The sequence below is a fragment of the Myxocyprinus asiaticus genome, chromosome 6 (genome assembly GCF_019703515.2).
Source record: "Myxocyprinus asiaticus isolate MX2 ecotype Aquarium Trade chromosome 6, UBuf_Myxa_2, whole genome shotgun sequence".
Classification (NCBI taxonomy): domain Eukaryota; kingdom Metazoa; phylum Chordata; class Actinopteri; order Cypriniformes; family Catostomidae; genus Myxocyprinus; species Myxocyprinus asiaticus.
Genome location: NC_059349.1, coordinates 45,025,419 through 45,043,237, shown reverse-complemented (window position 1 = coordinate 45,043,237; position 17,819 = coordinate 45,025,419). Strand labels below are relative to the sequence as shown.

General features: G+C 37.1%; 1 protein-coding gene across 2 annotated transcripts; it reads left to right on the top strand.

The window, feature by feature from the left end:
• The first annotated feature begins 402 nt into the window (after positions 1 to 402).
• LOC127442785 (type I phosphatidylinositol 4,5-bisphosphate 4-phosphatase-A) lies at positions 403 to 17,113 on the top strand. Of its 2 annotated transcripts, XM_051700973.1 has the most exons (8): positions 403 to 775; positions 1,910 to 2,103; positions 6,953 to 7,059; positions 7,950 to 8,055; positions 8,283 to 8,335; positions 8,626 to 8,716; positions 13,678 to 13,842; positions 16,750 to 17,113. In XM_051700973.1, the coding sequence occupies exons 1-7, from the start codon at positions 658 to 660 to the stop codon at positions 13,792 to 13,794; spliced, it is 786 nt and encodes a 261-aa protein (XP_051556933.1). In that variant the 5' UTR covers positions 403 to 657; the 3' UTR covers positions 13,795 to 13,842; positions 16,750 to 17,113. The 2 variants fall into 2 exon arrangements, with proteins under 2 accessions (XP_051556933.1, XP_051556932.1); XM_051700972.1 differs by lacking the exons at positions 13,678 to 13,842; positions 16,750 to 17,113 and adding an exon at positions 12,032 to 13,574 and having other exon boundaries at positions 417 to 775.
• The last annotated feature ends 706 nt before the right edge of the window (positions 17,114 to 17,819 follow it).

Sequence of the window (17,819 nt, the reverse complement as noted above, 5' to 3'; positions counted from 1 at the left end):
TAACTGATTACTGTACTTATATAATTGATGATACTGTTATAATCTCACCTGTATAAATCCAAATATCCTCTGGGAAGTTATTATAACATTCTGAATGTGAAAATGTATTTTTACTGTTTTGTTTTTTGTCTTTTGTTTTCTTCTTCTTCATGTATAACTTGATTGTTGTAACTGAATGAATAAGTGTACATCTCCTATGTTTTAGCGTAGTGGGTGGAGTTTTCAGACGGTCCCTTACATCTGCTAGGCAGAAAAAGCGCATCGGAGCATTTCAGGCATAATTTTGCCGCCACACCAAACGTTGACTGTTCTGAATCCAATTTGTATGCCCATATAGTATAATTGTACTCCCTTTAAACCAAGTGTGCTAATGACATCTTTGTAAGATTGTCGACTGAAGAGAGCGCGGGTAAGAGAAACCGAATATCTAACGAATGTCGAACGTCAAACTAACTTTACCTTGGTATTGCTCGGGAGTATAATGCAATACACCCCCCGAGCGCACGGATGCGCACACGCGTTGCCACAGCAGCGGACGTACCCGTGTGACGCAACCATCCAAGCTCCACAACACATTCGCACACTCTCCGGTAGCACAACAATACGCGCTCTCCGTTCCTCCCTCGCCGCTCCCCCTCCCTACGCCTAGCTCTCGGTATGGCGGACGGCGAGCGGTCCCCGTTGCTTTCGGATCTCGGTGATGGAGCTCTCGGCAGCGGTAACGGTGGGGTGTCTCCAGGAGCGGCCCCGCACGGTGTACCGAACAAACCGCAGAGTGAGTATACTGCGCGGCGCGTTTTTGCGCTGTCACGGCCACTGGCCCGCGCACACACATACACGCACGACTGTGCATTTATTTCAGATTCACTACAGGTTTGTGCGGTTATTTGTGCTTTCATTTTTTAATTTTTCCAATTTAATGTTAATAATTGTATTTTCTGTCATTCATCAGAAAAGCTGACAAGCCTCATTACTGTAGCGAACTAATGTAGTTGCTGGCTCTTCAATTCTGTTTACTGTTTTGTGTTCTTGGCTTTTCATGATACTAAATAGGAGCCTAATATTTTCTAAATCTATTCATTTGCGTACAAAAGCTTGTATTGTCAGCGTTTACCGGCAAATCGGTGTCTCTACACACACTTGCAGTAATCTGCCATAACTGCTAACCCCAGCTACACCCAAACAGATATGATTGGCACGCCCTTGGACCAATCAGAAAGCTTTAAAGGATTGGATGAGGAGAATACAACCAATCATCGTACAGTGTGGGCGGGGTTAATCGAAAATTACTAAAAGGCGTGTTGTTAACGATTTTTAAACAGCTCAAATAGCAGTGTATTATTTTTGGGCGGCTTTTGTCTGGAGTTATATCCAAAGACTTTATCAACACACATGCATAAATGCACACATAAAACATTCTTTAGTAATCACGTGCATTCCAACAGTCTCTTTAGCTCCTTTCAGCTGATCTCGAGACCAAATCTGATTTTCTTGTTAATCCTAATTCTGAAGGTTAAATGAATGCCCTGGGAAACAGAAACCTGTTTCACTGTGGTATAAACTTTTATTACATAAATTATAGTCTGTGTTTACTCCTTTTTACAAGCCAGTATTTCCATATCTGTGCTGAACTGGAGTGACATTTACCTTTGTCCATTTAGTAGATGCTTTTATCCAAGCTATTTACAGGTATACTTTTTATTAGTATGTGTGTTCCCCGGGAATTGAACCCAAGAGCTTGGCATTTCTAGTGCCTTGCTCTACCAGTTCAGCTACATAAACAATATTGAAACTTTAGTGAGGCTGTTAATCAACAATGGCAGATATGTGGTCAAAACTCCTCAAACATTGGATGAAATATGCAGACTAAACATTACTGATAACATTGACAATCTTTCTCTCTTTTCAGGTTTTCCTCCGTTTCCGAGTTCGTCTCAGCCCCCTGTGTTGCTGGGTGAGAATCCTCCACCCTATTCTCCCCTGACATCTCCTGAAAGTGGCAGTGCCCCGGTCATCAGCTGCAGGGTTTGCCAATCGCTCATCAGCGTCGAGGGCAAAATCCACCAACATGTGGTCAAGTGTGGAGTCTGCAACGAAGCTACAGTAAGTTGGGATGGAACTCATACACACAAACTCTGGAATAATTAATAATCTCATTAAAGGTGCACTTAGTCATTTTTTCATATTAAAAAAAAGTTTTACACGTAAAAATAAATAAATAGAACTTTTGAAAAATGTTTAAACTCATGTTCACTTAACAAAAGATGACAACTCCAGTCATATCAGTAGCCTAATAAAAGCATTTTATTTTACATGGAGCTTTTTAAGGGATAATATACAGGCAGTCGGTTGTGATCAGGACCCCGAAGCAAAGTGGAAGGGTCTTGTATCACCCTGAAGGGGTTTATTTTGCGATAACAACTGTCTGACTTTATCCCGCTTATTACACGAAAATAAACAAATAAATAAATAAATGGACATGAAATATTGATTTGCATTAAAATTATGGTATTATGTGAGAAGGAAATGGCTGAACAGCTGAATTCCACCTCTGGTTTGCATTGGAGTTCTGTTGGTGTTTATTTTGTGAAAATTACCATCTGACTCCTCATTATCCAGCTAATTACAAGACTACTTGCAAAACAAATAAAATAAGTAAATAGACATGAAATATTGATTTGCATTGAAATTATTTTATTAGTTTACTTGTAGAGATTGCAGAGTAATAAGAGAAGTTGGAAAGATGACTCGAAATACCTGGTTAGCCGGTCTGATATGACTTAATCCCAGATGTGCGGTTGTTACTCAGACATATCAGACCGCTAGATGGCGCCACTGACCAATCATAATTGAGTAGTCCGGAGAGCCATGTTATAAATCTAGATAACCCCCCTTTTATTGGACAATTTTTAATAAATTATGGCTGACTGCAAATAGCGCACTTCTATAATGGCATCTAAACTGAAAACTATTGCTTTAGCGTGATGCTGCATCCACTCTGCTGTAAAGTCCAAGATGACTTTAACAAAACATTTGTGAGTTTTAGCATACAATTGAAGTCAAAAGTTTACATACACTTAGGTTGAAGTCCTTTTTTAACCACTCCACAGATTTCATATTAGCAAACTATAGTGTTGGCAAGTCGTTTAGGACATCTACTTTGTGCATGACACGAGTAATTTTTCCAACAATTGTTTACAGACAGATTGTTTCACTTTTAATTGACTATATCACAATTCCAGTGGGTCAGAGGTTTACATACACTAAGTTAACTGTGCCTTTAAGCAGCTTGGAAAATTCCAGAAAATGATGTCAAGCCTTTAGACAATTATCCAGTTAGTGTGCTGAATTGTATTGTATTGTATTTTAAGGCCTTCCTTCAAACTCAGTGCATCTTTGCTTGACATCATGGGAAAATAAAAAGAAATCAGTCAAGACCTCAGAAAAAAAAATGTGGACCTCCACAAGTCTGGTTCATCCTTGGGAGCAATTTCCAAATGTCTGAAGGTACCACATTCATCTGTACAAACAATATTATGCAAGTATAAACACCATGGGACCACGCAGCCATCATACTGCTCAGGAAGGAGACGCATTCTGTCTCCTAGTGATGAATGTAGTTTGGTGCGAAAAGTGCAAATAAATCCCAGAACTACAGCAAAGGACCTTGTGAAGATGCTGGAGGAAACAGGTAGACAGGTATCTATATCCACAGTATAACGAGTCCTATATCAACATAACCTGAAAGGCTGCTCAGCAAGGAAGAAGCCACTGCTCCAAAATCACCATAAAAAAGCCAGACTACAGTTTGCAAGTGCACATGGGGACAAAGATCTTCTGGTCTGATGAAACAAAAATTGAACAGTTTGGCCATAATGACCATCGTTATGTTTGGAGGAAAAAGGGTGAGGCTTGCAAGCCGAAGAACACCATCCCAACCGTGAAGAATGGGGGTGGTAGCATCATGTTGTGGGGGTGCTTTGCTGCAGGAGGGACTGGTGCACTTCACAAAATAGATGACATCATGAGGAAGGAAAATTATGTGGATATATTGAAGCAACATCTCGAGACATCAGCCAGGAAGTTAAAGCTCGGTTGCAAATGGGTCTTCCAAATGGACAATGACCCCAAGCATACCTCCAAAGTTGTGAGCGTGTGAAGTGTGCGAGCAAGGAGACCTTCAAATCTGACTCTGTTACACCAGTTCTGTCTGGAGGAATGGGCCAAAATTCCAGCAACTTATTGTGAGAAGCTTGTGGAAGGCTACCCAAAACATTTGACCCAAGTTAAACAATTTAAAGGCAATGCTACCAAATACTAACAAAGTGTATAGTTCTGACCCACTGGGAATGTGATGAAAGCAATAAAAGCTGAAATAAATAATTCTCTCTACTATTATTCTGACATTTCACATTCTTAAAATAAAGTAGTGATCCTAACTGACCTAAGACAGGGAATTTTTTTTTCTTCGATTTAAATGTCAGGAATTGTGAAAAACTGAGTGTAAATGTATTTGGCTAAGGTGTATGGAAAACGTCTGACTTCAACTGTATAAATATTAGCATATTAATTCACACAATTACGAGATTTTAAACACTATTATATTATTATAACTATAGAGTTGGGGTACTCGAGTTTGGACTTGAGTTTGGACTGACTGGAGTCCGAGTCACAAGTCCAATTTTAATGGACTTGGACTTGTCACGGACTCAGATTCATTTTTACTCGTACTTGAGCCTTTGGGACTCAGGATTTTTTTTCAACTCCAGCCGAGTCCATGACATTTGTGTTGCAATGAAAAAAAAAAAAAAAAATAATAAATAACAAAACAGAAATAAATGAACACATCTCTGTCTGCATGCAGCTATATTAGCCCCTGAAGTCATAGACCTAGCCAGATTTGTTTCACTGTGTTTAAGCAAACACACACGCACATACGCACATGCACAGGCACACTTATCCATCAACAAATACGCTTGAATGTTACTACAGAGACTATTGTATAACATCGACTACCGAGGTGGCTGGCATGACAAAAACATAAAGACGGGTATGTATCAAATGTAATAGAAATTAACAAGGCAGTTTCACATGATACGTGTGCTGTTTGTGCAGCCAAGACGGTGCTTGCATTGCGGTTTCATCATGGTTAAAAACTTAAAATCAAGAACTTCATTGAGTCAAGTCACCCATATCATGTCTCTCGCAGTTTACTAAAAACAGCATATCGAAATAAAAATAGTATTAATATTGGATATTAAGTCTTTTTAGGTGTAATGTATCTACACATGTAGGCTTCTGTAGTCTCCTATGGTCCACGCAGTGTTGTCAGCTTGAACTGGTCCATAATAGCTTGATGAATTAACTGTGTAACTTTTTAAATAGTCGGGGGGAAAAAACGTCATTGCTAAAGCAGACAGCAACTCTAAACTGATAAACAGCACCTACTTATTATTGATTGACAATTTTCAAAGCATTGATGAGCTGCTTAAAATACATTCTTTTACAGCATTTGTCCACCATTCACAACATTCAACAATGCACAATAAAATAATAGGATATTTTGGGCAGTGAAATGTTTTGTTTTTAATTTAATTATAGACCATAAAATAAATGTATTATTTGATGAGTTTGTGTCTGAAGCTAAACTTCATGTTTCCAGATTAATTTAGTTGGTTATGAAGTTTTTATTTTAAATGTTTATTTTTATTATAAACCACCGAGTAACTTATGTACGTCTTTTTTTTTTAGCCACTTTTGAAGGACAATTCTGTTAAATTGATGACAAAATTATTATTCTCCATATTTCTGCAGTTAAAGAAGATCTCAGTGAAGTTTTCTTTGGTTGGTATTTAAAGATTTCAGACTGATTGCAGACCAACGCGGCTGCCGCTCAAGCAAAAATCAATTATTATAATTTTTTTAGTCTTCTGCGGCAGCTGCTGCGAGACGCACATGGACGCATCAGGGATTTAGATACACGAGCAGCACACAGAACTGCCCTACATTGCGCAGTTTCCCGCAAATTAACTAGAAAATCATGTCCGTGACGACATGGCCCTAATACTATCAGTGGGCTTTTCCAATGTTTTTGGATGTTGCATTTGCAGTCAAATCGTGAGACGTAACTTCTCAGCGAGTGCAAATTACTACTGTGTTGACTCATTTGTATGTACTGTATTTTCCCAAATCAGTCGGCAGATAGAGAAAAAAGACTCAGAAAGAAATCTCTGTACAGACTATTATTTCATAGATAGCGATCAATTTAAATAAAACTAAATTAAATTCACAAATTGAAAAGAAGTAGAAATAAAAACTAAATTTAAATTCGAAACATAATAATGTTGGTTGTAATGACTAATGCAGCTTTCATTTTCTCTAGTCTATGTTTGAGTGGAAGGGAAAAAGCAACAAATAATTGAAATGTTAACAGAACGCAGTAAGAATTGTGTTGAAGGGCAGTTTTGTCTTCATACACCTAAAGCATATGCTTTCATTCTGAAACCACTTTGAAGTCTGTTCAGTGGGATACTAATCATAAAATATATATATGAAATGCAACAGAGGTGTTTTTGTTACATTTTATATTGACAAACTGTTTTTCTTAGTTGTGAAGTTTAAAATAAGCTTAAAATATTGATGTTGAGTTTACGGTTACAATTTTAATTCAGATTCACGAACAGATTTATTCGGACTCGACTCGGCCTGTTATGGACTCGGTCTTGAGTCCGACTCGGCCCCTTTTGGACTCGTACTCGATTGTTTAAAGACTCAGACTTGACTCGGACTCGACTAAGGTGGACTCGAACCCAGCACTACTAAGTTTTGGCTTAAAATGTGTTTGTTGATCGTTTTATTGCTGCAGTTATTAATTATCTCTCTGTTTCTCTCTCTTTCTCTCTGTCTGGATTTCTTTCTGTTTCTCTCTATCTTTAACCTTCACTCTCGTCAGCCCATAAAGAATGCACCGGCAGGAAAGAAGTATGTGCGGTGTCCCTGTAACTGTCTCCTCATTTGCAAGGTCACATCTCAAAGGATCGCCTGCCCACGACCATACTGGTGAGAGAGACAAAAATAGTAAGGGAGGACAGAGAGAAAGAGACCAAAAATTGCGGATTTTTTTTTTTTTTTTGACACTCGTAAACCGCATTATGTTTTAGGTTTAGTGAATTTTTTTAGTTAAAGGGATAGTTCACCCAAAATTTAAAATTTTCTCATCATTACTCACCCTCATGCCATCCCAGATATATATGACTATCTTTCTTCTGCTGAACACAAATGAAGGTTTTTAGAAGAATATCTCAGCTCTGTAGGTCCATATAATGCAAGTGAATGGTGGCCAGAACTTTGGAGTTCCCAAAAGCATATAAAGGCAGCATAAAAGTAATCCATACGACTCCAGTAATTAAATCTGTATCTTTAGAAGTGATATGATTAATGTGGGAGAGAAACGGATCAATATTTTAGTCCTTCTTTACTATAAATTCTCCTCCCTGCCCAGTTGGTGCCAATATGCACGAAGAATGTGAATCATCAAATAACAAAAGAAGAATATGAAAGTAAAAGTGGAGATTGATAGTAAAAAAGGACTTAAATATTGATCTGTTTCTCACTCACACCTATCATATCACTTCTGAAGACATGGATTTAACCACTGGAGTCTTATGGATTACTTTTATGCTGCCTTTATTTGCTTTTTGGACTTCCAGCTTTCTGGCCACCATTCATTGTATGGACCTTACATTGTATGGACCTACAGAGCTGAGATATTCTTCTAAAATCCTCGTTTATGTCCTGCAGAAGAAAGTCATTCACTGGGATGGCATAAGGGTGAGTAAATGATGAGAGAATGATCATTTTTGGGTGAAGTATCCCTTTAAGGAGGTGCGCTGCAAGGATTGTGTGTGTGAAGAATGAATTGTGTGTCTCTGTGTGTTCTTATGGACCAGTAAGAGGATCATTAACTTGGGGCCAGTTCACCCGGGCCCAGCCAGTCCGGAACCACAACCTGCTGGAGCTAGAGTTTCCTGCGGACACTGTAGCAACACCTTCCTGGTACACACAACTCACACATAACCTCAATACTGTCCTGATAAAGAGACACACAAAAACAACATCTTATTGACACACAAAGTATCATTACCCCCTGTAGTTACATCATCACAGAAACGCTCAGCTCAGGTTCAATGTAGACTTAAAGTGAAATATCAGATTGCTATGTACTTTTGTTTTATTTATGTCACTGCCTTAAATTAGCTGCTTAAAGGTTTTTTTTATTTCAGTGGACAGAGTTTACTGACAGGACACTGGCTCGATGCCCCCACTGCAGAAAAGTGTGAGTATTTCATATCCAACATTTCTGGAAAAATTTTTTATTAAATTAATCCGTAAATCATACTTCACTTTATTCAGTAATTAATAAATCAACAATTAATGTATTTCTCATGCTTCGCACCTTCATATAAGTTTGATTTGAATGTATTTAGTCTTTGTTAGACTTTAGCCTATTAGCCTTATTACTAATAAATAATATGAATATTTATTATTGTCTCTAAAGTAGTGTTGCATTTGTAATACCATTAACGATCCTCTGATTGGTCTCTTCCCCTTATTTTTCTTCACCAGATCTTCGATTGGTCAGAGGTACCCAAGGAGACGAAGTCTGTGGTGTTACCTGCTGTGCTTGCTGTTTAGCATCTCAGCGGCTGGACTGATTGTGAGTGTGCACTTAAACCACTAAAAACATCAGATAATTCTGCTCAAAATGTTGCATTTGTGCTGCTTAGACTGAATTTCAACTGCATCTGGAAAAAGCAGTATGGCAGTTTTATTCGCACATTCTATGCTTTTATGACTTTTTTGTGGTTTATTATCATATAGTAGCACTCTGACAGAGTGATTGATGTCATCATGAAATTAGAGACCCTTCCCTCGAAATCCGAAAACACGTGGTCACAGGAGACACATTGACTGCAAGCAACTAAGTGTAAACAGCGATGTGTCTCACCTGAGCACATGTGATCGACTCACCCAAAATGCATCTTAATACCCGGTGTAAACAGAGTCAAAGTGTATTCGGGTGATTCTCATAAAGCTTGTCAAGAACATGTCTGGGTCATACTTCACCCTAAAAATCAAAAGAAAAATGGAGAAAATAAAGCTTATATGAGGACCATTATGGATTTTTGCATTGACACCCTGCCATTTCGTAATGTGTCTGGAAGTTTTACTTTTGAGTTTGTATGTATATTTAATTTGATATTTTTTCATTAGAATATATTTAAAATCATTTCAGAAATTGAAAAGTAATTATATATTAGAGGAAGACCGATATATCGGTTTTACCAATTAATCGGTGCCGATAGTTGCTTTTTGGAACTATCGGTTATTGGCAAAAATCAATGCCGATAGTTGCCAATAGGTTTATTTTTTATTTCTCTGTGGCCTCTAGAGGTGAAATAAAAACAATCACTGACTGACAATATTCATCCATATTTTTATCCTCACTTCAGTGCAAATTTGGTTATTTTGATTAGTTAATCAAGTGTTCTAAATGAAAGCGAGTGCATGAAAAGAAAAATGCGACTGAAAAATGCGACTGTTTTGAACGTGTCTTCAACTTTTTATTTTATGATTAATAATGAAAAACCTAATTTGCTGAAATAGATATATTTACAAAGTCCTTAATCTGGTGAAAATATAAACTATAAGAAGCTTAATTTGGTAAATAGTTAAAAATAGAGTATTGCAACAGAGCCAAGTCTCCGTCATTTCAAAATAAGAGTTCTGAAATAAGCAAGTGTATTTCATGCTTGTGCATAGTCCTGCATTATGCTCAATTAGTTTTATTTTATTATTTTTGTTGTTGTTGTTTTATTGGGATTTGGCACAATAAACTGCATCTGGGATTTTATTCATTTTGGACTCTTGGTCATAGTAAGAAAAGGATAACAAAGTTTTTTTTTAACACTATATACATTTTTAAAACTTTCGGCCAATGAATCGGTTATCTGCCTTTTTCACCACCTTAGTTATCGGTATCTGCAAAATCCACTAACATTCGACCTCTAATAGACTCAGCAAAAAAAAAAAAGAAACATCCTCTCACTTTCAACTGCTTTTATTTTCAGCAAACTTAACATGTGTAAATATTTGTGTGATCTTAAAAAGATTCAACAACAAAGACATAAACTGAACAAGTTTCACAGACATGTGACTAAGAGAAATGGAATAATGTTTCCCTGAACAAAGGGAGTGTCAATGTCAAAAGTAACAGTCAATATCTGGTGTGGCCACCAGCTGCATTAAGTGCTGCAGTGCATCTCCTCCTCATGAACTGCACCAGATTTCCCAGTTCTTGCTGTGAGATGTTAACCCACTCTTCCACCAAGGCACTTGCAAATTCCCGGACATTTCTGGGGATAATGGCCCTAGCCCTCACTCTCGGATCCAACAGGTCCCAGACGTGCTCAATGGGATTGAGATCCAGGCTCTTCTCTGGCCATGGCAGAACACTGACATTCCTGTCTTGCAGGAAATCACGCACAGAACGAGCAGTATGGCTGGTGGCATTGTCATGCTGGAGGATCATGTCAGGTTGAGCCTGCTGCAAGGGTACCACATGAGGGAGGAGGATGTCTTCCCTGTAATGCACATCGTTGAGATTGCCTGCAATGACAACAAGCTCAGTCCAATGATGCTGTGACACACCGCCCCAGACCATGACGGACCCTCCACCTCTAAATCAATCCCGCTCCAGAGTACAGGCCTCGGTGTAACGCTCATTCCTTCGATGATAAACGCAAGTCCGACCATCACCCCTGGTGAGACAAAACCATGACTCGTCAGTGAAGAGCACTTTTTGCCAGTCCTGTCTGGTCCAGCGAAGGTGGGTTTGTGCCCATAGGCGATGTTGTTGCCGGTGATGTCTGGAAACGACCTGCCTTACAACAGGCCTACAAGCCCTCAGTCCAGCCTCTCTCAGCCTGTTGCGGACAGTCTGAGCACTGATGGAGGGATTGTGCGTTCCTGGTGTAACTCGGGCAGTTGTTGTTGCCACCATCCTGTACCTGTCACGCAGGTGTGATATTCGGACGTACTGATCCTCTGCAGGTGTTGTTACACTTGGTCTGCCACTGTGAGGACAATCAGCTGTACTTCCTGTCTCCCTGTAGTGCTGTCTTAGGCATCTTACAGTACAGACATTGCAATTTATTGCCCTGGCCACATCTGCAGTCCTCATGCCTCCGTGCAGCATGCCTAAGGCACGTTCACGCAGATGAGCAGGGACCCTGGGCATCTTTCTTTTGGTGTTTTACAGAGTCAGTAGAAAGGTCTCTTTAGTGTCCTAAGTTTTTATAACTGTGACCTTAATTGCCTACTGTCTGTAAGCTGTTAGGGTCTTAACGACCATTCCACAGGTGCATGTTCATTAATTGTTTATGGTTCATTGAACAAGTATGGAAAACATTGTTTAAACCCTTTACAATAAAGATCTGTAAAGTTATTTGGATTTTTATAAAATTATCTTTAAAATACAGTGTCCTGAAAAAGGGACGTTTATATATTATTTAAATAGCATTGTCAATGCAAAAAATGTCTTTTGATTTTGGGCTAAAAATATAACCCAAATGTGTTCTTGACAGACTTTGTGAAATGTACTCATTCACCACCCAAAGCAGAGTGCGTGCCAAATCAACTAAAATATAATTTGATATTTTCTTGGAATACAGTATATAATTAACACGTCACTTATTGTGAGCCGTCTCTTTGTTTTTAAAGATATATGTGCATTATCAATTTATATCCAAGGATAAAATGTGCCACACATTTATGGATTATGATAGATTGTATTATTATACATAACTAATTTTGTTTGCCATTTCTGTTCACTTATTATTGTGTTATAAAATCCCCATAACCCAAGCACAATAGTGACCTGTCAGAATATCATTGCAACAACATAACTTGTCATTAACAGAAATGTGTTTTGTCTTGCTCTGTCTCTCTGTATCTGTCTGTGTGTTTTTAGGCAGGGACATGGTCCCATGCGCATGTGTATGGGGCTATTTATGCATCATGGGCAGCAGTGTTGTTGCTGGTGGTGTTGACACTGGCCAGGGCGCTTTACTGGAGCTGCATGAGGGTCAGCCAACCTCTCCACAACCTCACATAGAGAGCACGAGGGGTGTGATGAAAGAGAGATTAGGGTTGGTGGAAAACAATATAGGCCACAGGAAAAGAGAGAGGGAGAAAATCATGGTCAAGGTTGATTGTGAAGGCAGTAATGAAGTTAAATCTGGGGTTGAGAAACAAGTGAAGAATGCTACTACTGCAAAGAAGATTAGCATTTTAAAGTTATTTTTATTCTGAAGTTTTCTCTGGATGTGTTCTCATCCTTGAATATGAACTGACATGTTACTCATAGTTTCATGCAAACATGCAGTTACATTATGAAGCTTATTCCAAAAGCCCCCCTAGTTTTATCTGATCACACCCACACTTACTGTAAACAGAATGCACACAAACACAATCTTGTATGTCCTAATAAGCTCAAAAGCCTTACAAAGCCAGACAGTACATGTTGAGGTCCACTAGAGGGCGTCATTTTTAAAAATACACACTGAAGTACTGTCACATTCTACACAATGATGCCTGTATCTCGGAACAAAACACACATTTGCCCCAAAACAAGAGGACCAGACATTTCTCATCACGTACACTTAAAAGTGTAAGTGAGCTCAACACTTTCCATGTTTATCTTTAGTTGTGGATGTTGAAAACAGAATTATTTTATATATATAATTGTGAATTTTGTTTGTAAATATTTGTTGTTTGTTTCATGAATGACTGAACAGTTACACTGTAGCTCTAACACGCTGTGATTCCTCTGTCTTTTTGTGTTTTTATTTAATTTGACAATCACTACTGAAAAATCACTACTGATAATGTAATGACCAGGAAAATGTCAAGATAACAAATGAACACCAACATATACAAACCTTCAGTGAGCATAGAAGGTCAAATATCTGCTCTGTTGAAGGTCAGGGATGTTTTATGGGTTATTTACCCTCCCACTCATGTTCATGTGCAGTTAATTGTCATATTTCGTGATCTGTGAGTTTATGTTTGAACTCTGATTAAATGAGATTAAACAGCTGATAGTTTTGGATTCTAGACTTCAGGACCCTTTTTCTCTCTGGTGCGATTCTGTGACATGCCTACATGTCCATACAGATTGGGATAATGTTTTGAATGTGAACAAATAATTATACATTTGCTGATCACTTGTGTTAAAGGTGCATTTTTCTAAAAAAAAATATTCAATATAAATTCCCAACTTTAAAACAGGACTTCTGAATCTTTATTTTGTCCATAAGAAAAACTGGATCTGGATGTCTGGAATACTAAACAAGGGGTCTGGATGTTATTTATAAAGAGCAGATGGCCAATGATGGAGGTCTCCTCTGAATTTGTTTACACGTGAGATTATGATTACACATGATAAAAATGTTGATTATAATGATGAAGCTATAAAACTGAAAAAGTGAAAGCAGAACTGTTTCCTGTGTCTCATTCTTATGACTGTATGTCTACGTTCCCACTCGCTTTCGTTGGGCTCTGCAGTTGTTTTGGCACTCTTCCTCAAAGTCTCTGGCCATTTGTCTCTTGTTTCAGGTGGATATATTATTTTCCTCGACAAAGACAGATAGAGGCATGGGAAACATACAGAAACCTTTTAGAAACCACAACTCCCCTGAGCCAGCCAGAGAGAGAGAGATTTGTCAGCATTAATCAAAGAGCAGAGATGTAGCGAGAGAGAGAGGTTTCAGTCTATTAGAGGTGAGTTGGATTTAGACAACAAAAAAAGCTGTGATGCTAAAGGCCACAGAATAAGACCTCTGTGGAAGAGGCAACCTGATTGTTATTCTTAATATACACACTTGTGCACAAATTCACGCAAAGCAAGGTTTTCATTTGTACTCTTCTCTCTATATTCCAATATTTTATTATGGAAATTTCAGTTGTGTAATTTTATAGCCATGAAAAAAATACATACTTGATTAGCAAAAGTATTTGCAGCGTAATTGTGTACGATGAAAAATGGTGCTAAATATGTATAAGGCCTATTAGTCCAGAAAGCCAGTCAACACCTGGGCCTATAAAGTATAAATAACAGAACAGTCCATATAGAGTAAACAAGTAATGATTAAGAAAAAATCTAGAAAAATAAAATTCAACCAATTAAATATTTGTTAACATTAGTTACATGTACTAACAATGATGAAAACTTTTGCAGCATTTATTAATCTTGGTTAATGTCAACATACACTCACTGAGCACTTTATTAGAAACACCTGTCTACCTACATATTCATGCAATTATCTAACCAGCCAATCGTGTGACAGCAGTGCAATGCATAAAATCAAGCACATACGGGTCAGGAGCTTCAGTTAATGTTCAACCATCAGAATAGGGGGAAAAAATGTGATCTCAGTGATTTCGGCCGTGGCTTGATTGTTGGTGCCAGATGGGCTGGTTAGAGTATTTCTGTCAATGCTGACCTGGGATTTTAAAGTTTACTCTGAATGTTTCCAAAAATAAAAAACATCCAGTGAGCAGCAGTTCTGCAGACGGAAACTCCTTGTTGATGAGAGAGGTCAACGGAGAATGGCCAGACTGGTTCGAACTGACAGAAAGTCTACGGTAACTCAGATAATCCCTCTGTACAATTGTAGTGAGCAGAATAGCATCTCAGAATGCACAACATGTCAAACCTTGAAGCGGATGGGCTACAACAGCAGAAGACCACTTCGGGCACTTTATTAGGACCATAGTGTTCCTAATAAAGTGCTCAGTGAGTGTATACTAATAATTTTTTTAAACTATTAACCTAGTTACCTAATGCATTATGAACTTACAATAAACAATTGTATTTTCATAAATTAACATCAACCAATATTTTTAAATGATGTTGAACAACACTGTTCATTGTTAATGATACGTAATACATTAACCAATGTTAATGATTAAAACCTTATTGTAATATGTTATATAAGGGATGTGACATCAATTAAAAGAGTAAATAAGACAAATAAAGATGAAAAATAAGACTACATACCAGTAATAAGAGTGCATTTAAGTTAAGTGATAAGAAACATGGTTGCAACCCAGATCTCTCTCTCTCTCTCTCTCTCTCTCTCTCTCTCTCTCTCTCTCTGTATCAGTTTTAAGGTGCTTTATTGGCATGACAAATATTTGTACATTTGTGTTGCCAAAGTGTTTACAGCTGAGATGCATACTAATACAACAAAGACTGTGCAAAACAATGTACATAATATAAGGGGAAAAAAGACGAAATATATAATGTATACTTGAAATAGGCTATAATGTAAAAAGGATAATGGTAAATAATAAAAATGAAGTTACACATAAAGGAAAAATAAAATTTTACAAAAAAATAAATACATAAATAAAAAGAGCCATCTCTCTCAATTTCAATTTTGTGCATTATTAACATGACAAAAAAGTGTATTCTTATTGCCAAATCATTTGCAGGTTAACTGTGTGAGAAATAGTGCATGATTAATATAAAGGAAAATACCAATGTGAATGCAGTAAACAAGTTATATTAACAAATGAATTAAAATAAAAATTATAAAATATCAGTGCAGAATAATAAGAAAATAATTATAATTAATTAATTATTAAAAGGAATATATTATAGACTGAAAAATTAAAGTTAATTACAAGTAAATAAGCAGAATAAAGATGATAAATAAAACTTAACATGCAAGCAATAATAATGGACAGTTAAGTGAGAAAGATACAAAGGCAAGGCAAAACTCTCTCTCTCTCTCTCTCTCTCTCTCTCTCTCTCTGTCATGGTGTCTCAGGGGAGAGAGTGAGTTCCCATTGGAATCATTGCGGCCTGAGATTACTGAGCTTGCACAAAAACACCAGAGCCTTTTATCCTCCTAATGTATAACAGGATTCATCCTTAAAGATGAGCCCTGTGACCTTACACACACACACACACACACAGTCTTCTCTATGTCACGCCTGTTAAACACATACACTCACACTCTCAAAGCTGAAAATCTGCTCCTCTCTGCTCTCAGCGTGAACAGGAATAAACAGATGTAAGATGAATAGAGGGAGAGAGATCTGGGAAGAAAGGATGAGGAGGGAAGGGAGATGAGAACAAAGGGATAAGATAAATTGATGAGGAAGGGGTGTAAGGAGCTTTTGCACTATCCACTTTAAAACAAACAATTCTTTAAGACAACCTAATCCACACACACACACACACACACACCCGCACACACAAAATGTTTAAACACAAATCTTTACTTTGCTTTATAAATGTGGACATACAATAGTATTCTATTGTTTTTATATAAAGATAATTATAATATAGACTAAACCCTACCCTATAAAAGAAAATGTTTGCATTTTTAGAATAATAATAATAATAATAATAATAAAAACAGTATTTGCTTTATACTATATAAAACATTTTTGGTGAAATTTTCTTTCTTAGATTTAGAAACTATAATATGTGTTAACTTATACACATGCGCGCACACACACAGAATTAAGGTATGAGACAAATTCAGCTATAAATTTAGAAAGGTGGACAATGAAATTTCAGAGTAAAATGTTTTTTTGTGATATTATAGAACTGTGTTACTAACTGTATCATATGTTAACTGGTGATAATGTCAGAGTTCTCACTTTCTCCCACAGAGTTCTCACAGAGAGAAAGAGGAGAGTGACAGTCCCACGACTAAAAGCATAACATTCAACTCAATTAACAGCATGAATTATTGATGTCTGTCTGGAGCAGAATTTGCGTGTACACAGGAATTAAAAGCCTCCGGTGTCACCTGTCACAATGCAGTGTGTGTGTGTGTGTGTGTGTGTGTGTGTATGCAGACAGACAGATGGAGATAAAATCACTCTGAAATAATCAGTTACTGTAACTCTCATTGTTTATTTCACCTTTAGTGAAGATGAATTCAATGCCAAGAACAATATTATGATGTGTGTTCATTATGATTCATTATAAGGTGTGATTAATTATATTCATTACGAATAATTATAATGTGTGTTTATCTTGATGTGAGAAGAATAGTTTAAATAAAGATAATATCTTTTTTGAAGCCTATTTATGTAATGTATAGCTTAAAGAAAGTACATAAATGTATGCATATTTCATTTATATGTGAATGTTTAAATGAGCAATATAACAATGAAACAATTAAAATATGTTTATATGAATAAAAAATATATTGCTTGTTTGTTTTACAAATGTGTATTTTATATTGGTTATAATGCGTATTGTCAATTATTTGTATGTGTTTTTCCATCTAAAATGTAACAAATTATCTCATTCTAAGATCTCTCTCTCTCTCTCTCTCTCTCTCTTTCTCTCTCTCACTCACTCTCTCTCTCTCCCCCCGTGTTGAAACTGACAAATCCACATCCAATACAAAACGTCAAAAAGGAAAACTTGGATATCAAGTATATCAGTTTGGACCTGTAGATAGAGAGAAAGAGAGAGGGAGGGAGTGAATCCGGGATTAAAGAAATTGCTTTAAATGAAAGAGAGGGATAAAGGTAATATAAATACTGAGGGAGGGGTTACAGGTGTCTTTCTTTGGAACATTCTTTTAGAAAAGAGCATCTCCACTGAACAGGTACTGTTACAACTTTCCTTCAAAAAATCAGGCACTCATAGAAAATATGATTGTGTTTTTATGTATGTGGAAGAAATGCTTTGTGTAAAATATGATTGTGTATTTAATATGATTGTA